Source organism: Spea bombifrons, chromosome 2 (assembly GCF_027358695.1).
Source record: "Spea bombifrons isolate aSpeBom1 chromosome 2, aSpeBom1.2.pri, whole genome shotgun sequence".
NCBI lineage: Eukaryota > Metazoa > Chordata > Amphibia > Anura > Pelobatidae > Spea > Spea bombifrons.
The window spans coordinates 52,819,388-52,847,077 of NC_071088.1; the positions used below are offsets into that span (position 1 = coordinate 52,819,388).

Below are 27,690 nucleotides of genomic sequence, written 5' to 3' on the forward strand. Positions count from 1 at the left end.
ACGGACACAGACAACCCCCGCTGCTAGCCACACCTCCTTCCGGCTGCAGCGGACGTTGTCTACGCGGATCGCGTAGACGTCAACCCGCTGCCCCGGCAATACAGCAGGAAGCACCGGTAAGTGTGTGTGTGATGGGGGGGGGGTGAGACAGGAGGATCCAGGTCCCCTGCAGCGGTGCGGGGGATCTGGATCTTAGTTTCCTAATCAGACCTCTATTTGAGGTCTGATTAGAAGACGACCCCGATTAGAAGACGAGGGGTATTTTTCAGAGCATTTACTCTGAAAAAAACCTCGTCTTATAATCGAGCAAATACGGTAGTACCTCTGTTCAACTTGCAAGGGGAGCCAGAGTTCTCAGGAGGGTCTGGAGAAACGCTCTTGGAAACGTTGGCAACTTTTTATTTTTTAAAGGACGCACTGCCATCTTGCGAGTGACAAAGAAGGTAGCTGCTATCTGTGTCGTGGAAGACACAGAGAGCCTTCCGCTGCAGGAGCTCCCATGGTGGAATAAAGTTCAGGTGGGGATAGAGACATTACGGCTGGATGAGCAGCTAGGGGTGGTGCAGAAAGAACAGGGTAGCCAGGTATTTATCCAGTTCTCTGCTGTCCTAGGGAACACTACCGGAGCAGTAGACCAAGAGTTCTGAGTCTAGGAACTAAACTGGAGGCGAGAAGACCACTGTCTTCCTTTTCATCAGTGTGGAGTATGGTTACTTTTTGATAATAGATACCTAGGGTAGTGAAAATCCCTGAGTGAAACTACATAAACTACATCATACAGATAGCTTTAAGTTACTATTAATTGAAAGCCAGAAATAATTTCATCATGCATTAGGTGATTGATACAGCAATAAAATGACAAATACATTTGCTATTTGCTATTTCTATTGTGTACCAGATAATAATTACATTTAGTGCTCACTACTTTAAGGTGATGACATAACAGTAACCTAAGGAACCAACCATTTGAAAGTTATCTAATTGGCCTTTCAAAAGGTTTAAAATAACAAGTATACTATTGGTATAATCTTCTAACGAAAAATAGTAGGACACGTTCCCATACAAAGCAGACAATAACTCACCTCTTTAAGGGTTAATGGAGCCATTCTGTCAGTAAATTGGTTACAGTAGTTAATTATGAACAAAATATGACAATATCCAAACAGTAGAGCTATCTGTTTGGGACTAAAAACCTACCTATTGACGGCCCTTACCACTGACTCCAACTATAAATGAAGCAAGACATAGTAACTGTGGTTACCTCCCAGAAGTATAATGCAGCAGGACAAAGTAGGGGAAGAAAATGTTGTTTAAATTCTTTAACCCCTTGATGACAATCGACAGTCTAGGCACGTCGTGCACGTGCCTGGGCGACAATTGACGTGCCAGGACCGTCATGGCTTTAAACGGACACCCAAACGGTTTTGCTGTAATGCCTTGATGTCGAGGCATTCAGCAACACCGAGATCGGCATCAGGGGCCATGTTTGGCCCCTCCCTGGGGATGTCATGTTTTAAAATGGTGTCGCTGAAATGCCTCAATTAGCAAGGCATTCAGTGACACCGTACTAGGTACCCTAGGACGCACTGTGACTGATTTTGCCACTCGCAAGATGACGGCGTGTCCTTTAACCCCTTAATGACAAGTTTCTTTCTCGTAGTACATTTAAAAGTCAGAAAAAAGTCCCTTTTCCTCAATTTTTCACCTAAATATTTGGTTTGATAGGGTAAATTGTATTGGCCAGCTTCAAAGATACCCAAAATAGCACATGGGGCAGAATGACCAGCTTTGGGTTTTGAAATAGCAAAACGCTACTGGTACTTATTGCCCCATAACGTACAGTAAAAAGCAAAAAAAAAAACCATAAAAAAATTGAGTATTTCTAAACTCGGGACAAATATTTAGCAGGTTTTTTCATTAGTTTTTGCAGATGAGTATAATGCCAATATTTAAACTCTTTCAATGTGGGAATTTTTTGGGAAGAAAAACCCACCGATCGCCGTGAATACCACGATCGGGAGGATGTGAAGCCCCCTCTGGGGCATTGCAGGCTTGCCTCAATGAAGAGGCAGCCTGGAGTGCCCCTCACCAGGTTTGCATCTGGCTTGGGGGCGTGCTTACCAGACCGGTGATTTGCATTACTGGTCTGTTGTTTAAACCGGCGATCAGAAGATCGGAAAAACTGTTTCTGTGGTTTGCCTGGACATCCTCACTTGTGAGACTTCCAGGAAACAACGACCAACGACAAATAACGCTACCACCTACATGTATGTGGATTGTCGTTAAGGGGTAAAAAAATAAAGAAGTTGAAAAGGTTTCTCCAGACCCTCCTGAAACATACATGCAAGTCAACGGAGCCCAGCTTTCTAATCACAATGTGATTAGTAAAATAAATGTAAAAAAAAAAAAATGATAACGTAAAAATAATTTCCCACTGATCAGGAGGGACAATCTTACAGTTCCAAAAAATTTAAAAATGAATAAATAGATAACCCCCACACCCACAAGTCCTAAAATTAGCTCTTTATCTTCAAACAATTGTCGCATGGAAAGAGTTGAAATACTGGCAAGTTACTCTGGGGTGTCTAGTTTTCAAAAATATGTGGTTTTATAGGGCACACTGAATTGGCCATGCTCAAAGGTGTACTGAATTGGGCAAAGGATCACCAAATGTCAAAGTTCAACATTGAAAAATGCGCATGCCCTAAATGTGGCCTTTTTGCCCCCAAATGGGGAGGCAAACCCATGCATGGGTCACGGAAGCCTCTGTGCCATGGGCTCCTGGAGGGGACTGAGTGCCAGCCTCCTTACTACAGACTATGGGCCCTGGTAAGGAGTGCCAAGTTATCCAAATCATAAGGGACTCTAAAGACTGTGGAGCTCGGAAACAAATTTGGGTTTCCTGCATTTTGGGACTGTGACGGTTCCTAGAATCAAATAATTCTACTCCTCAAATAATGTTATCCTTGTGTGTGTTGTGTTATTAATAAAAATTTATATTATTGCCTTATTGTTGTAAAAGTTTGCACACGGCACACTAAGGTCTGAGATAATGTAATACACATAATGTGTGCTCTATATCCCCCAGACTTAGTGGTGCCAGTTATTCCTTTTCTATTGTTAACCCCATTACTGCCCCTGTTGTCTCTGGGATGCAGATTAAGGGGGTGGTTTTTATCCCATTATCTTGTTTTATGTTAATGTATGTTTTGTTGGAAATATCCAGCCGTCTGTGTCTAAAATAAATCAGCTGTCCTGTTGTTGTACCTAAAGACTAGTCTTGCCTGGTTATTTGGGTACTGGATAGCGATATCCCTTTACTTTGCTTGGGGATATTGCCTACGGATTGGGGGGAATTATTGTCCTTAAGGGAGAAGTCGCTCTTGGCGGAGAGGGACAACCTGAGGTCCCTGGTCGGTCCGTCATATTACTGAACACATATTGTGGTGTTGTGTGACAGTGACATATACCAGGACCTGTTAATTCACACCTGAAGTAAAATATGTTTGTGAAAAAAATGACTACCACAAAGTTTTACAAACCCTGTCGGTAGCATTAGTGCATGGAAAGAGTTAAAATACTAGCATTTGAAATACCCTGGGGTGTGAAAAATATATGGATTGACGGGCTAAATTGCATTGGCCAGCTTCAAAAATACCCAAAGTGGCACATGGGGGAAGAATTACCAAAAATTGTTTTGAAATAGCAAAACGCTACTTGTACTTATTGCACCATAACAAAGCAAAAAAAAAAAAACCATAGAAACACTGGGTATTTCTAAACTCAGGACAAATAGTAGACTCTATTTAGCAGATTTTTTCATTAGCTTTTATAGATGAGTAAAAGATTTTTCAAGTAAAAGTCAGAAAAAGTTCATTTTTCTCAATTTCCCCCCATATTTTATACTTTTTTTTATAGTAAATGATATGATACAATCAAAATAATGACATCTAAAGAAAGCCCTTTTTGTCCTGAAAAACAATATATAACTTGATGGACTTGCCATTGCACCTCCATAAATCCATAAATTGCTCCTAAAGGGCTTGTTTCCGGCTGCTGCTGCTGCTTTATGGTTATTTTGGTAACGTTACTCTGTTACATGTGAATAGTTCAGCAGATGAGTTTTATGAAATATTGCACAATATGGATGTGCACAGCAAGTTGTATGGATAGTGTTGGAGCTGGGAAAAAAGGATATTTATTATATACTTGCATTAAAGTGTTACAGCAGATCTGATGGATCTTTGTGGATTTTCAAAACTCTTAAATTTTTTTTATTTTTATTATTATTCTAGGTACAGCATTTCCTTTATCCCATTTGCAAGGTAATTATTATTACATAATACACTGTTTGTACTTAAGCAAGTTAAAAGAATATTTAATCAATGTAGTACATACTTCATGTAGGGTTGCCCAGGATAGTCCTACAATGGGACTTCAGGTCCCAGGCAACCTCAATCTGGGACAATACATTGTCCCAGAATGAGAGCTCTCAGCAGAGCTTTCATCTTCGGGTGGCACTTTTACATTGAAAATTATTGAGCAGACAGGCTCAATTTGTTTATACATTAAGAAATGTGTAAAATGTTTGTAGTTTATTATATAGGGTTAGTAATTATGCATTTTTTAAAAGTTGAGAAAGCAAAAAACGTACGTATGACTTTTTTATGTAGCCAGTGAATGTTTGCATAAATACTGAAAAATGCGCTGGCAAATATGTTTTCGCCAGTCTCAAGCATAGCTTGCAATGCACTCATCAAAGTAGGAAATGGCAGTTAGGAAATGTGTTTAATCACAACTCCATGTGTCCCTATCCTCTTTTCTTGTTCTTTACCACCCTCCTTCTCTGGCTGTAAAAATATATCCTATCCTCCCACTACCCCAATCAAATGTTTACATTTTTTAAGAAACCATGACATTTCAGTTGGGAAAGGCCCCAAAAGGTAAAGTGGACAGTTTATTGTATGTCAGCAGGGATAGCAATACAACTACAGGGTCCATAAACCACCAAACTCATGTTGGGAAGGCATGAGTTTTGCAGGGTCTGTTCATTAAAGGGACAAGTTTGCAGGATAGTTGTGGTTTCTACACCTTGACTTCACTATACTTTATCAAGGCCCAACCCCAGTGAGCTACTGTTGTTGGAAAGGTTTTCCTGGCCCCCGATAATGCATAGATAAGTCAGTGAGACTTCTCAAAAGTCTTGTCGTCATTGACTTATTCGTAACAAGAGCCAGCTCAGTCCATTTTTTGTGGAGAAACTTGTCAGTGTTTCAGAAAAAAATTAAAAACATGTCTCAAAATGTTACTTTACAGAGAAGCAGAACAGAATTAAAATATGTATTGGACATAATAAAGCTATCCTGAATCGAACACATGAGCATGGGCTGATTAAAGTGTGGAGACTATGGGGAGACTAGATAGTTCGGTATTAAGGAGCAGGAACCAGATGGGCTCAAAACGTAAAGTGCAAAACACCTTTTATTATAATCAAGCACAGAAAGCCAAATCATGATTCAAGAGCATATACCAAAAGAAAAGCCAAGGAACCAAGACAGGTAATCAGACAAGCCGAGGTCAGGAACAGAGAGATCAGCAAAGTCAGGGACAAGCCAGGAGCCAAGAGGGACGTCAATGAAAGCCTTGTCATGCACAGGTAATCAGGAACACAGGTAAATACACTTGCAGCAAAGAAATAACACAATGACACGGAGGAAGTGAACTTGGGGCTGGCTGTGGGCTAGGTAATGGGCTAGTCCAAAGGACAGTAGCCGTGGTAACTCTGACAGGTAGTAAGCAGAAGAGCAGCCAGACCATAACAGCACCCCCATCTAATGTGGGGCCGGGGAGCGGGTTTGAGGGGAAAACGTATGTGAAAGGCAGAGAGGAGGGTGGAGGGATGAACACCTGGGGCTCGTACCCATGATCTCTCCTCCGGACCATACCCTTCCAACTATTGAAGCTTCCAAGAGAACTGAGAGCGGATCTCAAACTCCTCATAGAATCCGGTCGAGGAGCGATCAGGGGTTTCAGCAGCGAGACATGGAACACATTGTGGATGTGCATATTGGAAGGAAGATCCAGGACATAGGCCACAGGGTTCACCAGGGGAGCTAGTTTCTGGGAGGGCAGAGCTCGAGATTTCTGGAGGACAACCAGACCCTCTCCCTGACCTAGATGGAGGGTGCGGGTAGGCCTTGAGCTCCTGAGTTTGTTGTGAGTGTTGTTGTGCCTCTTGGACCTGCACCCATATGGACGGATCTGCTGGAGATGATCCTCCAGCGCTGGAAAGTGTCGGGAATCATGGAAGGCTGATACCCATAATTTACCATGAAAGACGAAAGCCAGGTGGGGAGCGAGACAGCACTGTTATGAGCAAATTCCATCCAAGGGAGCAGAGCCAACCAGTTGTTTTAATGGTCCAAGAAGTAGCACTGCAGAAATTGCTCTAAGGCCTGATTGGACCTCTCCTCAGCCCCATTTGATTGGAGGTGGTAGGCCTTATGACTTTGGGAACCCTGTGTAGCCAATAGACCTTGATAGCCAACCCCTTAACGAATGGGAGCTTTTTGAAGGGTATGCAGTGGATCATCTCAGAAAACCAGTCAACAACCTTGAGGATAACCGTGTTATCATTGGACTGTTGAAGATCAACTATGAAGTCCATGGCAAGGTGTGACCATGGCCTCACACCATTGGGTATAGTTTGGAGAAGGCCCACTGGAAGGTGACGGGGTGATTTAGTCTGAGCGCAGACTGGACAGGCAGCGACAAAGGCAACAATATCTGTTAAGTCCTAGCAACCAGAAGAAACGGGAAACCAATCAGAGAAATTGGTTCTTCCTGGGATGCCTTGCTGACTTAGTATTATGCTTATAATACAAAGTCATCAAGAAAGCGACCTGAATGAGTTTCAGCAGGTCCATCTACTTGAGTGGTCCCGTATTCTCTCCCCGAGGGGAGATGTTATGCTGGTACATATGGTGGACAGTACTAGGTCCTGGAGAATAATCAGCCTAGGAGGGCTCGCTGCCTTAGTATTCTAGAACTGTTTAGAAATTTTTGGTCTTCGGCAGGTACGAGACCATATAATTAAAGCAAATAGAACTAAGGCCCATCAATCCTGCCTCAGAGTCAAGCTCATAGCCTCGGAGAGGAGTGCAACTGGCTCTCAGGAGTAGGACGTTGAGACAGATGGGTGCCTACTTCTTTCTCAGATGCATCAACCTCAGGTAGGAATGGAAGATCGAGTTTTGGGTCTGCCAAAATGAGAACTGCAGCAAAAGTGGCATTTAAATTACTCAAAGGCTTTGATGGCCTCTGGGGCCAGTGAGAGCCATTACTGTCTTTTTTTAGTCATATTAGTAAGAGGTTTTACAATAGTGGAAAAATTATGAATTCATTTACAGTAGTAGTTAGCAAACCCGAGGAACCGTTGAAGGGTGTGGAGACTTACGGGTCGCAGCCACTCGAGAAGCCCAGAGAGTATTTCAGGGTCCATAGCGAAACCAACCTCTGAAATGACATACCCCAAGAAGGTGACCTGTTTGCGGTGGAACTCACACTTCACATATTTACAAAATAGATTATTCTCTTGTAACCTTCGCAGGACTCTAAATGTGTGCAATGGCTTTCTATGGAAGTGTAATGGATCAGAATGTTGTCTAGTTATACCACCACGCATTGTTGGAGCATGTCCCGGAGGACATAATTTATGAATTTCTGGAAACCCGTGGGAACATTGCAGGGACTGAAGGGTATAACGAGGAATTTGCAATGCCCGCTCCTGGTGTTAAACAAAGTTTTCCATGCTTGGACCTCATTTATCCTTACCAAATTATATGCCCCTCGCAGTTCTAGCTTAGTAAACAACTTGGACCCTTTCCAGCGATTGATTAACTCAGTAATAAGCAGAATCAGGTAGGCGCTTTTAACCACGATACTGTTGGGCCCCCTGTAATCAATACAGGGTCTCAGTTCTCTACATCTCGAAACTCCTGGTACTCTTGGGTTAGCAAAGATACCAGAGAAGTGGTTAGCACCTTCACCCCAACTGTTACAAGATATGGCTAATGACAGTTCATTAGCCATACCTTGTAACAGTTGGGGACCATGCAATGACCTCGACCATTACCAGATCAAATTTGGGATTGTGTTTGCTCAACCACGGATATCCCAGAATGATGGGATAATCAGGACAGTGGATCACCTGAACTTGTATGATTTTGTGATGGAGACCCCGTAGTGATTTTGTGGGTCATCTGCGGAGGCTGTAGGGGTCTGCCATCAATCGCCTCAATGGCAAGTGGAGCAGTATGAAGCTGCAATGGAATAGAGTGCTTCTGGACGAAGGTGCTGTCAATAAAGATACCCCCTCCCCCAGAGTCAATGACTGCCTCTGTAATGATGGAAATCTTTCCCTAAGAGAGGCCCACCAAGACTACCCGGGACACAGAGTTGTCACCTAAGGCCTGTCCCCCATGGAGCCTTAGGTGCAGGTGTGTGGGGCAAGTGCCCCGCCTTACCGCAGTAAAGGCACAGGCCCTCTCCTCAACCGAAAGACAGGTAAACCCAAGCTCCTATGGGTTCCACAACTGTTGAGACAAGGAGGCATGGGAGGTGAGGGAGGCATTGGTGAGGACAAAAAGCTCTTGGCTAAGCAGATAGGAGACCTCCACAAGTGTTCCCTGAAGGATGGTCTCTTACGGATTCAGGAGTCAATAAGATGCAATATGAGACCAGTTCCTCCAAATCTCTGGGAAGGTCCCTGGCTGCAATCTCATCTTTACTAGTATCCGAGAGCCCATTAGAGCCCATTTTTTCAACCAACCTCAACGGCCAGGGTACAAAACTCAATGGCTTAATCCCCAACGTTCTTGTACACTGTTGAATAGATACTAGTTGTTTGACAGCCGAAGCGGAGCAAGCCGGAACATCAAATTCCCTTTTAAAAGTCTCAACAAACTCAGGGTAATTGTGTACTAAAGGCTTCTGTGTCACCCAAAGGGGATTAGCCCATGCCATGGCCCTGTCCGAGAGTAAGGAAATTACAAAGCCCACCTAACAGACGGAAGGCCTGAGATATAATCTCCAGGTAGATACTGACCTGGTGTATATGTGTGAAAAAGATCAGAATCAAAATACCCAAACGGAAAAAATAAAAAATACCAATCTGGGTTATTCTTAAATAACCTCAAATAAATATGTGAATAATAATAACATGAAATAAAATATGATAAGAAAAAATGTAATGCTTTTCTTTGGTGATTTTCGGGCAGCCTCCCTGTTACAACACTCTCCAAATGTCGAAAACAAAATGTAAAAATCAAGATCCACAAGAAAGAGAAGAGATACAAATAGTACAGAGTGCAACAATGTATCCTTTGTAACCACAAAAATCTTTCAACACTAATTAGCGTGTTTTTAGGCCTTTTTCGTTTCCTTTAAAAGTTTCTAGATGGAAAACAATCAAAAGGGACACAATAGTGTAGTATGCCAACTTAATAAATGTTTGAAAAATTGCACTCACACAACTGGTGGCACATCAATCAAATGTGCTAATCACGTCTTATGCTCCGGGGGTGGCTGTTATCCATCCATGCCAGGAATTCACCAGTGTATATTGCCTGCTGTTTCATCCGAAGTTTCCACGATGTCTTCAGTAAATAAAGGTAAGTAACCCAATTTCCTTTTTTTATAAAATTATGTTTAATTATGGGATAATATCCTATTGAATGAAAAGATGATAAACGGTAATATAAAGCAATAGAAGTCTGTATAAAAGTTTGTCTTGAAAGTCCTCTACGTGTTTCGCCTGGACAGTGGCTTCATCAGGAGATATCAATCATTGATCGTTTCGCTCCAATTCTCTTCTTTTATACTTCCTCAGGTTGCCGGAGAGGTTACCGGGTTCACTTCCGTGTATCCCCCGATGACGTCGTCCTGACAGGTGAGTTGTTTTTTTTGTGGGTATGTTCATACGTCGGACCATCAAAACTAATAGACCATTTTCTCTTCCTTTCAGCTGTTTCCTTTGGAGGAGCCGTCCATGCCGTCCGAACATCAGACCGTCACTCCGTGACGAAAAAACTTTTCTTAAATCAGATAATGGTTTGAGGGGGGTGTTTTTTGTAGCATTGCGTTAAAAATCTTTGTTAGTTTATTTCTGTAAAAAGTACCGATCCATTAATATACTTTGTGTTGTGTGCAAATTCCATCTTTGTACCATCTTAATGGTAAAAACGACGATATACTATTGTATATACTTCAACAGAAGTACACCACATTTAATTTTTAGATGTGGAACTTTTCATTGAAGATAACAAGATATGCTCAAGGAACTACAGAAAATCTACTGATGCCAATGGTTATATACATTATACAAGCTGCCACCAACAATTAGTGCCGGCACAGGGAGTTGTATACGCGTATTGCGTAGATGTCCCCAGGAGTCTGCTCTGGTAAGTCGGGGGGGGGGGCAGAGTGGCAGCATATCTCGAGGGGGAGGACAGAGTGGCAGCAAATCTCGAGGGGGGGAGGACAGAGTGGCAGCATATCTCAGGGGGGGACAGAGTGGCAGCATATCGGGGGGGGACAGAGTGGCAGCATATCTCGGGGGGGGGACAGAAAAAAAAAGAAAAAAAATTTCTTTAAAAAAGCACCAAAATTTTAGGGTGCAGCCTATATTTGGGTGCGGCCTATATCCGAGCCAATACGGTATATGTAGGTGGAGCATGATATATATTGCCTTTTTATTAACATGTACCTATTATTATTTTATAATTACATAATCACAGTAAAAAAAAAAAAAAGATTCTGATTTCCCTCAGATTCATTTCCCTTTATTACACTGTCAAGATTACCAATTTTTATTACTCTCTTTTTATACGAGTTTTTATATGAGATTTTACACAAATATATTTTAATAACACAATATCAATTTATGGATTTTTCACACACTCACAAATTGGCTATACAAATTAGGGCATCACACTTGTTGAGGATATTAAAATGATCACATCGATTTTTACAGACCCATACAAGTCACATTGAAGTATTTTTCTCAATATAAATTGACAAATTACCCACTAGCTGGGGATAAAAATTATAAACATTTATACACATGATTTTTTTGTTATGAGTTATTCCGTTCATTTATCTCATCACATAGCAGACAATATTATGAACATTTACACATGTTTTTTTGAGTTCATTATTTGTTATATATTAATTATTTAGTTCGTATATCTCATCACACAATTTACAGATACATATTGTGAGGTAGGTCTGGGATCGCCCCTCGCTGAGGTCAAGGGACAAGCGCTGTCTTCATTCAAACCAGGCACACAGCAGTAAATTCGTGCAATCTGACACAGGGTCAGGTTTATTAGAAAGGTTGCAGGGACAAAAGAAATATAACAGTAACAAAAGAAACACCTTGCCTGTCCGGCACTTACTATACATAGGATGTCCCTCACTACCAGCTGGAGAGCTTCTCTCTGCCAACTTAACATAACATAATATGTCCAGCAACCTTTACTCACAGGTCTCTTCCACAGACAGGCTTTCTGTGTCCTCAGTCAGAGAGAGATACCTGCCCTCCTGGCTTCCCTTTTATATCCACCCTCTAATTCACTTAATTAATCACCGAGCAGGTGGAAGTCTCAGGTGTTACTCCACATAGGAAAGGAATCTAGGAGAAACATACCTCCCTTCTACCACCAATCCTACATGACTGTCACATATCCCCCCCCTCAGCTCAGGCCCCCGGGAATGAGCATCAGGAACCGCAAGACAGTGCACACGTGACAGTGCGTCCGCATTTCCCTGCAGCCGACCAGACCTGTGCTCCACTGTAAAATTGTAGGCCTGCAGAGCTAGAAACCATCTAGTCACTCTGCTATTTTTCTCCTTATTCAGGTACATCCATTTCAGAGGGGCATGGTCAGTGACCAACCTAAACTTCCTTCCCAACAAATAATACCTGAGGGACTCAAGGGCCCATTTAATAGCCAGACATTCCCTCTCCACAATTGCATACCTTCTCTCGTGCTTATTCAACTGCCTGCTTAAATAAAGCACAGGATGTTCCTCTCCATTCCTGATTTGCGACAAGACAGCCCCTATTCCTGTCTCAGAGGCATCTGTTTGTACCACAAATTCTTTTTTAAAATCAGGCGTGATCAAGATCGGCTGGGAACAAAGGGCCAATTTCAGAGTTTGGAACGCTTTTTCAGCTTCAGGGTTCCACCTTATCATTACTGAGTCTTTTCCCTTGGTGAGATCAGTCAGGGGACCCGCCATGGCCGCAAAATGGGGTATGAACCTTCTATAATAACCGGCAATACCCAGGAATGCCCTCACCTGTTTTTTATTCACCGGTTGGGGCCAACGGAGGATTGCCTCAAGTTTGTCAACCTGGGGCTTGATTATACCTCTTCCTATTATGTAACCCAAATATTTTGCTTCTTCTAACCCAATGCAACATTTTTTTGGGTTTGCTGTCAGACCTGCTTCCTGTAAACCGTCAATGACTGCCTGTACGTTCAATAGGTGTGTCTCCCAGTCATGGCTATGTATCACTATATCATCCAGATAGGCAGAGGCATATTGCCTATGCGGTCTTAACACTCTATCCATTAACCTTTGGAAGGTGGCAGGGGCCCCATGTAGGCCAAAGGGCATATTTACATATTGGAACAAGCCGTCAGGTGTGGAAAATGCTGTCTTTTCTTTGGCAGTGTCCGTCAGGGGAATCTGCCAATAACCTTTTGTCAGATCTAAAGTTGTGATGTAGCGAGCTGTTCCCAGTCGGTCTATGAGCTCATCCACCCGTGGCATAGGATATGCATCAAACTTAGACACCGAGTTTAACTTCCTAAAGTCGTTACAGAATCTTATAGTACCGTCCGGTTTCGGAATTAACACAATTGGGCTGGACCACTCACTATGGGACTCTTCGATCACCCCCAATTCCAGCATCTCCTTTACCTCCTTAGACACTGCCTCTCGTCTAGCCTCAGGGATTCTATAGGGCCTTACATGTACCTTTACTCCAGGATCCGTTATGATGTCATGCTTTATGAGGGGGGTCTGCCCTGGTTGTTCAGAAAAGAAATTTTTATTACGAAACACCAATTGTCTAGCCTCTTTCTTCTGTCTGTCAGACAGAGACTCAGCTATATTAACATTTGGTATTACGGAGCCATCACACACTGAAAAAACACCTGTCGTAGCCAGAGCTGGCCTGTCTTTCCAAGCCTTGAGCAGATTCACATGGTATATCTGCTCAGGTTTTCTTTTACCTGGTTGGTGTACTTTATAATTCACTTCACCTACTCTTTCAATTATAGTGAAAGGACCCTGCCATTTAGCTAGGAACTTGCTCTCTATGGAAGGGACAAGTACCAACACGCGATCCCCTGGTGCAAATGTACGGATCTTAGCACCCCTATCATAAACCCTTTTTTGTATTCCTTGAGCCTGTTCTAGGTGTTTTTTCACAATTGGCATCACAGCTGCAATTCTGTCCTGCATTTGCGAAACATGTTCTATTACACTTTTGTAGGGAGTGACCTGTCCTTCCCAAGTTTCTTTAGCCACATCCAACAACCCACGTGGATGTCTACCATATACCAACTCAAATGGTGAATACCCTGTAGATGACTGAGGCACTTCTCTTACCGCAAACATTAGATACGGAAGCAAAAAGTCCCAATTTTTCCCGTCTTTGTCCACTACTTTCTTTAACATCTGCTTAAGAGTCTTATTAAATCTCTCCACTAAACCATCAGTTTGAGGGTGATAGACTGAGGTACGTAGTTGAGACACCTTAAACAATTTACAAAGTTCCTTCATCACGTTAGACATAAAGGGGGTTCCTTGATCTGTAAGTATTTCTTTTGGAATGCCTACCCTACTGAAAACCTGAACCAACTCCTTTGCAATGGTCTTAGACGACGTATTGCGCAAAGGTATGGCCTCTGGATAGCGTGTAGCATAGTCCATTATGACTAAAATATGTTGGTGACCACGGGCTGACCTTATCAGGGGACCAACCAAATCCATCCCAATCCGTTCAAAGGGTACTTCGATTATCGGTAAGGGAACTAAGGGGCTACGGAAATGAGGCATAGGTGCATACATCTGACACTCGGGGCAGGATTCACAATACTCTTTTATATCACGATGCATGCCAGGCCAGCAGAATCTTAGCAATATCCTCTCTGTAGTTTTCTGGATCCCCAAATGGCCACCCACAATGTGCCCGTGTGCCAAATCTAATACTGTCCTCCTATAGGCCTTTGGAACCACTAGCTGATGCACGGTATCCTCCCCTTTTTTATCAACTTGGTATAGTAAATCATTTTCCAGGACCATATAGGGAAAAGCAAGCCTAGCTCCAGGCTCCACATGTACCCCATTAACTACTTTTACGTTTTCTCTGGCGTGAGTCAGTGTAGGGTCCCTCAACTGCTCACTTTGAAAGTCGTCTTTTCTGACCTCTAAATCAGCTATACATGGCTGTGGGATCCCTTGAGTTTCTGTCTCTGACAGGGGGTCTTCCAAGTCCCCTGCCATAACAGTAAAGGGAAAGGATAGGGGCCTTTCTGCCGACACCCCAACTACATCCTCCGTTGGGGAACTCTCAAATGGTTCAGGGCTTAGGTTAGCCGGTGAAGGCCTAACAGGGGCGCCATCTTTAACCACAAGATTGTTCTCCCATAATTTCCAAAAATAAGGAAAATCCCTTCCCAGAATAACCTCATGCATTAAGGCGGGGACTACCCCCACCTTGTGACACACGGAACCATAGGGAGTTGAAATACAAGCTACAGCAGTTTGGTACTCACAAGTATCCCCATGTACACAAGTTACTGTGAAAGTGTCGGGTTGCCTGTTAGAAGAACCTATGAGGCTGGCCTTTATTAGACTTACTACACTCCCGGAGTCTAACAAAGCCACCACCTTTTTATCATCCACTGTCAGCTCACACAGGTGTCTGTTAGAACCTTCTGAGCTGATAGCAGTACACACTACTTGAGCAAACATAGACATACGTTTCTTCAAAAAGGCTGCATCACACTGCATAGGTTCAACAGTCCCAGGACAGTTCATAGCAATATGACCCAACTCATGGCAACGAAAACATCTTATATCTCTGCTTTGTCCATAATCCTGCAGGTTAGGTTTTCCTGAGCCCACAGTCTCATCCTTATCACGGAAAGTCTTTACATTCTTCCCAGCTCCCATAAACCCCAGAACAGTCTTACCAGGAACTCTTGCCATCCGGACGGTTGAGCGCTGGGTGCCACACAACAGCTCGCCAGCAGCAGAATACCGTTCCACAAGATCCACAAGCTGGTCTGCTGTTTTAGGATCTCCATGGCTTACCCACTTTCTTAATGCTGGGGGTAGAGCCCTTAGGTATCGGTCCATGACGACACGTTGCACCACCTCAGTTGCTGATAAAACATCTGGTTGTAGCCACTTCCTGGTCAGATGGACGAGGTCAAACATCTGGGAACGCGGCGGCTTCTCCATATTGTATGCCCACTGGTGTACTCTCTGAGCTCTGACAGCTAAAGTGACACCCAAACGAGCAAGGATCTCTGCTTTGAGTTTATCAAAGTCTTTGGCTGCCTCCGGGTCAAGATCAAAATAAGCCTTTTGTGCTTCCCCTACAAGGAATGGGGCCACCAAGCCTGCCCAACGTGCCCTGGGCCACGCTTCTTGCATAGCTATCCTTTCAAACGTTGCGAGGAACGCCTCCACATCATCCGCTGGGGTCATCTTTTGCAAATAGTGGCCCACAGGGATAACCCTGTGCGGGGATTCTGGTTGCGTGTTTGGCAGATTTGCCAGGCCCTGCACCACCTCCTGCAGCGTCTGGCGGTCCTTGTTTGTGGCCTCGGTTAATGCAACCAGCTGGGCTGCCAACAGGCGGTTTGCTTCCTGCAAGTGTATATTTGTGCGCTGTTGCTCACTGGTAGCCTCCAGCTGAGCAGAAGCCGATCGCACCAAGGCAGTCACCACGTCATCCATTTTATGACACTTAAATGTGTTGCGTCACCCCGGCAACGTCTCCACGGTATTGCTCCGCAATCTTAACAGCCACCGGTTGCGTCTAGTGACGTGCCCGCATTCTCCACCAATTGTGAGGTAGGTCTGGGATCGCCCCTCGCTGAGGTCAAGGGACAAGCGCTGTCTTCATTCAAACCAGGCACACAGCAGTAAATTCGTGCAATCTGACACAGGGTCAGGTTTATTAGAAAGGTTGCAGGGACAAAAGAAATATAACAGTAACAAAAGAAACACCTTGCCTGTCCGGCACTTACTATACATAGGATGTCCCTCACTACCAGCTGGAGAGCTTCTCTCTGCCAACTTAACATAACATAATATGTCCAGCAACCTTTACTCACAGGTCTCTTCCACAGACAGGCTTTCTGTGTCCTCAGTCAGAGAGAGATACCTGCCCTCCTGGCTTCCCTTTTATATCCACCCTCTAATTCACTTAATTAATCACCGAGCAGGTGGAAGTCTCAGGTGTTACTCCACATAGGAAAGGAATCTAGGAGAAACATACCTCCCTTCTACCACCAATCCTACATGACTGTCACAATATATACAAACGAAGAACACCACACTTATTTACAGATTGATGCAGTATTTTATTAATTCCTTCAGTCACGTAGAAATAAATTGGCTTATATGTACACATTGAAAATTTTATATTTTATCAATTCACGCATTTTTTATTAAATCATTATTTTTACTTCTGTTGAAGTATATACAATTGTATATCGTCGTTTTTACCATTTAAGATGGTACAAAGATGGAATTTGCACACAACACAAAGTATATTAACGGATCGGTACTTTTTACAGAAATAAACTAACACAGATTTGTACCGCAATGCTACAAAAAACACCCCCTCAAACCATTATCTGATCTAAGAAAAGTTTTTTCTTTATATTTCTCTGTCACGGAGTGACGGTCTGATGTTCGGACGGCATGGACGGCTCCTCCAAAGGAAACAGCTGAAAGGAAGAGAAAATGGTCTTTTAGTTTTGACGATCCGTTTTGACATACCCACAACAAAAAACAACTCACCTGCCAGGACGACGTCATCGGGGGATACACGGAAGTGAACCCAGTAACCTCTCTGGCAACCTGAGGAAGTATAAAAGAAGAGAATTGGAGTGAAACGATCAATGATTGATACCTCCTGATGACGCCACTGTCTAGGCGAATCACGTAGAGGACTTTCAAGACAAACTTTTATACAGACTTTTATTGCTTTTTATTACCGTTTATCATTTTTTAATTCAATGGGATATTATCCCATACTTAAACATAATTTTATAAAAAGGAAATTGGGTTACTTACCTTAATTTACTGAAGACATCGTGGAAACTTCAGATGAAACAGCAGGCAATATACACTGGTGAAGCTAACAGCCACCCCGGAGCATAAGACGTGATTAGCACATTTGATTGATGTGCCACCAGTTGTGTGAGTGGAATCTTTATTTTTCAAACATTTATTAAGCTGGTTTACTACACTATTGTGTCCCTTTTGATTGTTTTCCATCTAGAAACTTTGAAAGGAAATGAAAAAGGCCTGAAAACATGCTAATTTGCGTGAGTGAATTGAAAGATTTTTGTGGTTACAAACAGACGTTTCCTGGACCAGGTCAGTATCCACATTGTTGCAGTCTGTACTATCAATTTGTATCTCTTCTCTTTCTTGTGGTTTTACGTGAGTGCCAGTTACTGACCTGGTCCAGGAAACGTCTGATCTGATTAGGGTCACCTCCCATAAAGCTGGGGAAACAACATTGAGTCACCAGTGGTGGACGGAGAGGAAGCAGTTATAGGGGCAGCCTGTGCCATAAGTAGCTAAGATGGTGGAACCAGATGTGCTGTACGGAGCAACAAGGTCTGGAGGGATAACGCAAACTAGTCCATGAGCTGGTCTACCTGTTCTAGCTTGGTAAAAATGTTCGCCCTGCACCTTCTGGGTTCAATACTCAAAATTGCAAGTGCAAAATTACTTTTTATTGTAATAGAAACATAGAAAGTGACAGCAGATAAGAACCAGTAGGCCCATCCAGTCTGCCCAACCTCTGAGTACTTTCCTTTAGTACCTGCCCTTATCCTATATCTAGCTTGGCCTTATGCCTATCCCATGCTTGCTTAAATGCCTTTACTGTATTAACATCTACCACTTCTGCTGGAAGGCTATTCCAATGCGTCCACTACCCTTTTCGTAAAGTAATATTTTCTGATGTTACCATTACACCTTTGCCCCTCTAGCTTATGACTATGTCCTCTTGTTGTGGTAGTATTTCTCCTTTTAAATAAATTATCTTCCTTTATATTGTTGATTCCCTTTAAGTATTTAAATGTTTCCATCATATCCCCCCGTCACGTCTTTCTTCCAAGATCCTTTAACCTGTCTTGGTAAGGTTTATCCTCTAATCCATAAACCATTTTAGTAGCCCTTCTCTGAACTTTCTCCAACATATCTATATCCTTCTGGAGATACAGTCTCCAGTACTGTACACAATACCCCAAGTGAGGTCTCACCAGTGATCTATACAACGACATGAGCACTTCCCTCTTTCTACTGCTAATACCTCTCGTTATACAACCAAGCATTCTGCTAGCATTACCTGCTGCATTGTCTGCCTACCTTTAAATCCTCAGAAATAATTACCCCTAAATCCCTTTCCTCACATGTTGAGGTTAGGACAGTATCAAATATTCTATACTCTGCCCTTGGGTTTTTATGCCCCAGGTGCATTACTTTGCATTTATCCACATTAAATGCCAATTGCCACAGCTCTGACCATTTTTCCAGTTTACCCAAATCATTTGCCATTTGGCTTCTCCCTCCAGGAACATCAACCTTGTTGCAAATTTTTGTGTCATCAGCAAACAGACATACCTTTCCATCAAGACCATCTGCAATATCACTAATAAAAATATTAAAGAGAATGGGTCCAAGTACAGACCCCTGAGGTATCCCACTGGTTACAAGACCTTGTTCTGAATATACGCCATTGACTACAACCCTCTTTTGTCTGTCACTCAGCCACTCCTTAATCCATTCAACAACATTGGGATCTAAACTCAGAGATTGCAGTTTATTTATAAGTCTTGTATGTGGCACAGTGTCAAAGGCCTTACTGAAATCCTGATACTCAATGTCTACTGCACCACCTTGATCAATTAGTTTAGTCACCCAATCAAAAAAATCAATAAGATTCATTTGGCATGATCTTCCTGAGGAAAACTCATGTTGTTTTTGATCTTGAAACCCATGTGACTTCAGATGTTCCACAATCCTTTCCTTTAACCCCTTAATGACAATTGCCGGTCCTGGCACGGCACGGAAAAGCATGTGCTTTACGACAATTGACGTGCCAGGACCGGCACGTCTTTAAACGGGTGCAGAAAGCGATCTACTATCGCTTTCTGCACCCAAAAAGCGTTGCTGAATGCCTCGACCTCGAGGCATTCAGCAACGCCGCGATCGGCACGAAGGGGCCATCTCTGGCCCCTCCACGGGGCGTCAACATCCGCCATACTTTGTATGGCGGCGGACGCCCGTTTTAAAAGCGTTTAGGAGGCGATCGACGATCGCCTCCTAAACTTAAATGGTGTCGCTGGAATGCCTCGATCAGGAGGCATCCAGCGACACCAAACACTAACCTTTTGATGGGCTGTGACCGCTCCGGAGAGCGGTCACAGCCGCAGCTACCGGCAATCTTCGCCATCAAGGAAGATGGCCGCCGTCCTGTAACAGGAACCAACAAATTTTAAAATTTAGCTAGATGGTCCAGACCATCTAGAGAACTTTGGCTCCACTTGCAGGTTGAATACAGGTACTGCATTCACCATGCAAGTCAATGGAGCCCAGCTTTCTAATCACAGTGTGATTAGTAAAAATAAATTAAAAAATAAAATAAAATTAATAATAATTAGAAAAAAATAGTAAAAAAACAGTAAAATGTAAAAATCATTTCCCACTGATGTCACTATCAGGGGAACCTCCAAGTTGAAAAAAAATGTTAAAATTTTTTTTAAAAAAAATAATAAAAAAAAAATATATATATATAAAAAATATATTTTTGTGAGCAAGTCCTAAAGTTAGCATATTAGCTTAAAACAATTCTCGCATGGAAAGAGTTAAAATACTGGCATATTAAATGCCCGTGGGGTGTCTACTTTTAAAAAATGTATGATTTGATGGGGTAAATTGAATGGGCCAGGTTCAACAACGTCCCAATTAACACGGGGGGAAGGATGGCCACACATCTAATTTCCAATTAGAAAAATGCACACGTACCAAATGTGGCCTTTTAGTTCCCCCAAAAAATGACACACCCATGCATGTGGGGTATCACTGCACTCAGGAGATGTTGCTGAACACATTATGGGGTGTCGTGTGACAGCGGCATATACCAGGAGCTGTAAATTCATACATAAAGTAGGTGTGTGGGGGAAAAATACACACACAAAAATATTACTGCAAACTTTGAAAAAATGCTGGTGGTAAAATGTGTGCATGCAAAGAGTTAAAATACCAGCATTTAAAATACCCTGTGGTGTCTAGTTTTGAAAAATATATGGTTTTGTTGGGCACACTGAAATGGCCTGGCTCAAAGATGTACCAAATAGGGCATGGGCAGTGGATCCAAATGCCAAAGTTCAACATTGAAAAAAGCGCATGCCCCAAATGTGGCCCTTTTGCCCCAAAACAGCCAGGCAAAATCATTCATGTGAGGTATCTCTGTACTCAGGAGATGTTGCTGAACACATATTGGGGTGTTTTGTGATAGTGACATATACGAGAACATTTTAATTCATACCTGAATTAAAATGTGTGTGGAAAACCAAATGCAAAAAAATGACTACCACAAAGTTTGACAAAGACTGGTGGTAGATATGGTGCATGGAAAGAGTTAAAATACTAGCATTTGAAATACCCTGGGGTGTCTAGTTTTCAAAAATATATGGGTTTATTGGGCACACTGAAATGGCCCGGCTCAAAGATGTACCAAATAGGGCATGGGCAGTGGATCCCCAAATGCCAAAGTTCAACATTGAAAAATGCGCATGCCCCAAATGTGGCCCTTTTGCCCCCAAACAGCCAGGCAAAATCATTCATGTGGGGTATCGCTGCGCTCAGGAGATGTTGCTGAACACATATTGGGGTGTTTTGTGATAGTGACATAAACGAGAACATTTTAATTCATACCTGAAGTAAAATGTGTATGACAAAACAAATGCAAAAAAATGACTACCATAAAGTTTGACAAAGACTGGTGGTAGATATGGTGCATGGAAAGAGTTAAAATACTAGCATTTGGAATACCCTGGGGTGTCTAGTTTTCAAAAATATATGACTTGATGGGGTAAATTGCATTGGCCGGGTTCAAAGATACCCGAAATGGCACAAGGGGGGAAGAATTACCAGATTTGGAAAAAATGGCTTTGAAATAGCAAAACGCTACCTGTACTTATTGCCCCATAATGGGTAGAAAAAAGCAAAAAAACATAAAAACATTGGGTATTTCTAAACTCAGGACAAATAGTAGAATCTATTTAGCAGGTTTTTTCATTACCTTTTATAGATGAGTAAAAGATTTTTCAACTAAAAGTTAGAAACAGTCATTTTTTTCTAAATTTTTCACCATATTTTATAATTTTTTTAATAGTAAATAATATGATACAATCAAAACAATGTCATCTAAAGAAAGCCCTTCTTGTCCCGAAAAAAACAATATCTAATGTGTGTGGGTTCAGTAAACGGGAAAGAAGAAAATTACAGCTAAACACAAGCAGCGCAGAAATGTTAAAAAGGCCATTGTCACAAAGGGTACAAAAAGTAAAATCAGCCTTTGTCTCGAAGGGGTTAACATTGTTTCCATTCATTTACCCACTACAGATGTAAGACTAACTGGTCTGTAGTTGCTCGACTCCTCCCTACTGCCTTTTTTGTGAATGGGCACAACATTCGCTACTTTCCAATCCCCAGGGACAACTCCCGTTACCAATGATTCGTTAAATAAATAGTTAACAGTTTTGGTAGTACACCCCCAAGCTCTTTTAATAACTTGGGGTGTATCCCATCAGGCCCCATTGACTTACTTGTCTTTACCTTAGACAACTGAAGTAGAACCTCCGCCTCGATAAACTCACATATTTCAAATGATTCAGTCTTTTTTCCTAACTGAGGTCCCATTCCCTCATTTTCATTTGTAAAAACTGAACAGAAATATTCATTGAGGCAGTCAGCTAGACCTTTATCCTCTTCTACATACATTCCTTTTGTTTTTAATCTAACTAATCCTTGTTTCACTTTCCTTTTCTCATTTATATATCTAAAAAAAGATTTATCTCCATTTTTTACTGACAGGGCAATTCGCTCTTCTGCATGTGATTTGGCAGATCTTATAACTTTCTTTGCCTCTTTCTGCCTAATTTTATAGATCACGCAAACAAAGCCAAATCGTGATCCAAGAGCTTATACCAAAAGTGGTGAACATATAAAAATTGCCTGTCGTGTGTAGCATCACTCCCTACTTAGTTCCAAACTGCCTCTGAAAGTAACACTGTGGGTCGGGAGCTTCATGAAATGGGTTTCCATGGCTGTGTAGCTGTTCACGAGCCGAACATCACTATACACAACAGAGTGTTGACTGGAGTGGTGTAAAACACACCATGTGTTCTGTGTAGTGATGGATCATTCTTCACTATCTGGAAGAATCTGTGTTTGGCGGATGCTAGGAGAACGCTACCTACCAAAGTAGGAGGGATAATGGTTTGGGCTAGGTTCATTCCAGTGAAGGGTAATGTTAATGTTACAGCATACAAATATATTTTAGACAATTGTGTGCCTTCAACTTTGCCATTTGGGGATGGTCCTTTCCGTTTCCAGCATAACTTTGCACCTGTGCACAAGCAAGATCAGTAAAGACATGGTTTTATGAGTTCGGTGTGGATGAAGTTGAGCGGAAAAAATTGGAATGCATATGCAAGCCTGGCCATCTCCAACATCAGTGGCTCACCTCACAAATTGGACATATTCCCACTCCAAAATCTTATGGAAAATCCCAGAACTGCATTTAGCTGCATTTAGCTGCATTTAGCTGCATTTAGCTACAACAATGGAGGGGGACAGCTTCATACTAGTGACCATATTTTTGGAGTTGGATGTCCAACAAGCTCATATAGGTGTGATAGATATCCGTATACGTTTGGTCATACTGTGTATTACACTTGAATGTTCCATCAGTGGTGGCTGAAATCAACAGGAAAAATTAACCTCTCTTTTATGAATGTATCCACAAAATGCTATATTAGACTCTCCCCTAATCATCATGAGACAGTCCAGCCATCTTATGCACTTGACAGCTTTGTGGTCACTTTAGATTTTTGTGATGTTGCCCTTGTAAATGCAGAATCCCCCCTTTTCCTTGCCCCTTATTTTTTTTCTTCATGCAGGAGATGTGTTTGACCGAACACATCTGCTTGCACACAAGATACTTACAGTCTTCACAACCCTGTTCATGGGTGCAGTAATTTAACTGGGAACCCCTTCCTCCCACTGGCTGCTTCAAGCTCTGTTAATCTGAACTCTGGCAAAAGAATTTGGATGTATCACCCTTATCCACTGAAACATTTGCCAACCATAGCCATACTGACACCAGACACAGCCAACTAACCCCCTCAAAGGCCCTTCTAGCATCAAAGTAAAAGCAGGAAACATGTTCCTTCAAGATGAACAACTTTTAGTGGTGTATAACACAACACCTAATAACGTGAGAAACAGTTACTGCCGACTTGGGCCCTTATTTACCCTTAAGAGTAGGGTAGTTCCTCAAGGTTATATAGAGTGTGTTTATGGAAGATAATAGGACCCATTTTCAGAGCAGGACCAAGCATCAAGATCTCCCCACCTGTCTTTTCACTTAAAATGTGGGCAGTAGCAAGCATAATAGATGGGGCTCTTGACCCCTTGGTAGAAAGAACAATACAGTAAATGGCGTAATTATATACGGTTACATACAGTGTGCCATATATAGTAGCGGTGAGGTTTCTATTATGAGCCATTAAAGAAAAAGGGAAGCCCCAACAGTACTTAAAGCCTGTCTAGTGAAGCATGTAGAAGGCAGCCTTGGGGTTCTTCTTGTCTTAAGGGACATTGTCTTGGAGGGGATAGACTACCACTGATACCCTTGTTTTTTTAACAGAACCTGCATTGCACAAACAGGCAAGCATTAGGGAGTTAGACTTGGAAACATGCTGTGAGCCAGCCATGGAAGCGGAATATTGTCGCAGCAGCCAGGCCTTTTTTTAATAAAAGACCTGGAGAAGATATTCTTCTTTATTAAACTTTTTTCTTTGCTATATCGATCATATTCAGAAGAAACAGAAGGTAAATACCGTATTGGCTCGAATATAGGCCGCACCCTTAAAGTTTGGTGCTATTTTAAGGCTAGGTTTCCACTTGGGTTTTTGTCCTGCGTTTTTTTCTTGATGAAAAACGCCAGGAAAAACGCCAAGAAAACTGCCACTGCATTTACCTGCGTTTTGGCGTTTTTTCTGGAGTTTTTTCTGGCGTTTTAGCCTTTCTGTGGAAATTGCTTTTTTTGACCTTAGGCAGTTTTTCCAGCCTTTACAAGTTAGAAGTTTCACCCAGCTAAAAGGGATTAGGATAAATGGCAAGTATCTGCCCTCTCCTGATGTCATTTACTTGGTAGACCCTTTTGTCTCTTTTCTGTGGTTTGTAAGGCATGCTTTATTTCGAATGTCTGCTCCTCTGGGAAGATTGGCCCCAAATGATGGTGCAAATTGTTTGCTGTTGCTTTTGGCACGCAGGATCCAGTTGATGCGTCGGGTATGTTTGTTTGTAATGGCATGTTTGTTCCAAATGGTGTAAAATTCAATATGAACCAGTCCAGGACTTTGTTTTGTGTGAAACTGTTTGTTTTCAGCCTATTTCTCGTAGGACACACAGATACTGGGTCCATCCTCTGCATTGTAACTGTGGAAAAAACGCCATAAAAAATGCCAAGGCAATAAACCCACATGGCTTTTTCATGGCGTTTTTTCTCTCCCATAGACTTCTATTGGAGAAAAACGCCAAGATTTCCTTGCAAAAAACGCCATAGTGTCAACATGCTGCGATTTTGAAACACTGCCACAGAGCCCAAAAAAGCAGAAAAACGCCAAAGAGGACTGAAAAAACGCCAAACAGAAAAACGCCAAGTGGAAATGGCATTTTGCGATTTCCTATTGAAGAACAGCTAACATCTGGCTGCAGTGTTTTTTCACTAAAAAAACACCAGGTGGCGCTATTGGCGTTTTTATGGGCGTTTTTAGCAAAAAAAAACAAGTGGAAACCTAGCCTAAAGAAAAAATATTTTTAAAGAAAAAATGCACATTAGTGGAATGGTAAAACAATATTTTATTTAATGAACAGGAATACATGTATTTTAACATTTATGGTATCTGTTAGTCAGCATATGTTATATACAAACAGAAAACCAATAGCCATTTTAAGGTCATCCCCTTAATTCATAATTCACCTTACTTATAGATATGCCACCCTGCCCCTAATATGCTTTATAACATATGATATGCTTTACCCAGATATGCCACTCTGACTCCCCAGATGTGCTTTATGCCACCTAGAAATGCCCACTTGCCCATTAGAAATGCCCACCTGCCTCCAGATATGCTTTATGCCCCCTAGAAGTGCCACTCTGCTTCCTAGAAGTGCCACCCCCGACTTACCAATGCTCCCCAGACTACCTGGTGTGAAGCGGGGCCGGTTGGTGGACATGCAGACGTTCACCGGCTGCGGTGATGCACATAGACAAGCTCCGCTGCCGGCACTTCCGCCGTGACTTTTCTGGTGGAGCACCGGAAGGTTATGTCCACCATAGAAGCTCTGGCGTAAGTTCCGGCAGAAGAGGTCTGCGCAGACATCCACGGCTGCCAGAGAGGAGGATCCAGGTCCCCTGCAAAAATAAACTGCCACCTGGCGCCCGGAACTGCATGTCCTGGGCATCAGGCGTATCGCGAACTGCACCAGACCTAAAGTGGGGGGGAGTGTGGCCTATATTCAGGCCAATACGGTAATATCACAGAAGTCCACGGATATCAGACAAATTTCCACATTAAGTGTATAAGCATACAGCATAAGAACAAGTAGAATAGCTTGACATGTTTTGCACCTTCATGCTTAGTCATAACAAATAGCTTCTTCTGTTTCTATTGAATTAATTTAGGCGTGGTCCTCCTAAAGACTGCCAAGAGGCAAAGAAAGTTATAAGATCTGCCAAATCACATGCAGAAGAGCGAATTGCACCTTCATGCTTAGTCATAACAAATAGCTTCTTCTGTTTCTATTGAATTAATTTAGGCGTGGTCCTCCTAAAGACTGCCAAGAGGCAAAGAAAGTTATAAGATCTGCCAAATCACATGCAGAAGAGCGAATTGCCCTGTCAGTAAAAAATAGAAGAAAGTTATAAGATCTGCCAAATCACATGCAGAAGAGCAAATTGCACCTTCATGCTTAGTCATAACAAATAGCTTCTTCTGTTTCTATTGAATTAATTTAGGCGTGGTCCTCCTAAAGACTGCCAAGAGGCAAAGAAAGTTATAAGATCTGCCAAATCACATGCAGAAGAGCGAATTGCCCTGTCAGTAAAAAATAGAAGCTCAGGCGTAAGTTCCGGCAGCAGAGGTCTGTGCAGACATCCACGGCTGCCAGAGAGGAGGATCCAGGTCCCCTGCAAAAATAAACTGCCGCCTGGCGCCCGGAACTGCATGTCCTGGGCATCAGGCGTATCGCGAACTGCACCAGACCTAAAGCGGCGGGGAGTGTGGCCTATATTCAGGCCAATACGGTAATATCACAGAAGTCCACGGATATCAGACAAATTTCCACATTAAGTGTATAAGCATACAGCATAAGAACAAGTAGAATAGCTTGACATGTTTTGCACCTTCATGCTTAGTCATAACAAATAGCTTCTTCTGTTTCTATTGAATTAATTTAGGCGTGGTCCTCCTAAAGACTGCAGGGACCATTCTCTTACTCATTTGTTTCGTTGCTTGGGGTTCATATATTCTGTTTTCATTTATCTCATTTGTTTATTATAACCCATATATTTTTTTCCACCAACAGGGATGCAGTGAAAAAGTGTTTCACATTGTGTGTTTCGTAAAAGGACCTTGATCCCATGAAAGATTTTTTCATCAAACATAGCTTTTCAGTTTTATACAAAAATGTTATAAATGTATTTTGTGTTTATAAGGGGAACTGTCAAATTTGTGATAAAACTAAAACCATAAAATTTTTATTCAAAGTTTTTGTTGTTGTTTTTTTATATTGAATAGGCCTCTTTTTGTGTAAATGATTTAGAATGTTACTGGCTGCCTTCCCTACATTCTGCTGGCTTTATAAGGATTAACTTAAGTTAATGACATTTTTGCAAAAACCCATAAACCCAGAATAAATATTCACCGATCAATCATTATGACTACTGTCAGGTAAAGTGAATAACACTGTTGTCTTATTGTCATGGTACCTGTCAGTGGGTGGGATATATTAGACAGCAAGTCAACATTTCTTCCTCAAAGTCGATGTGTTAGAAGCATGAAA

At 42.2% G+C, this 27,690-nt stretch overlaps 1 protein-coding gene across 6 annotated transcripts in view; it reads left to right on the forward strand.

The window, feature by feature from the left end:
• Nucleotides 1-27,394, forward strand: part of LOC128472411 (vesicle transport protein SFT2B-like) — a 165,938-nt gene extending 138,544 nt beyond the window's left edge. For 3 of the 6 annotated variants that reach the window (XM_053454249.1, XM_053454247.1, XM_053454245.1), the window contains 2 exons: nucleotides 4,296-4,325; nucleotides 27,214-27,394. In XM_053454249.1, the coding sequence (XP_053310224.1) occupies nucleotides 4,296-4,325; nucleotides 27,214-27,264 (81 nt within the window). In that variant the 3' untranslated portion in view covers nucleotides 27,265-27,394. Of the gene's footprint in view, nucleotides 1-4,295; nucleotides 4,326-17,599; nucleotides 17,646-27,213 lie in introns of all 6 variants that reach the window. The other 3 variants (XM_053454248.1, XM_053454246.1, XM_053454250.1) reach the window with 2 other exon arrangements.
• Nucleotides 27,395-27,690: the final 296 nt, after the last annotated feature.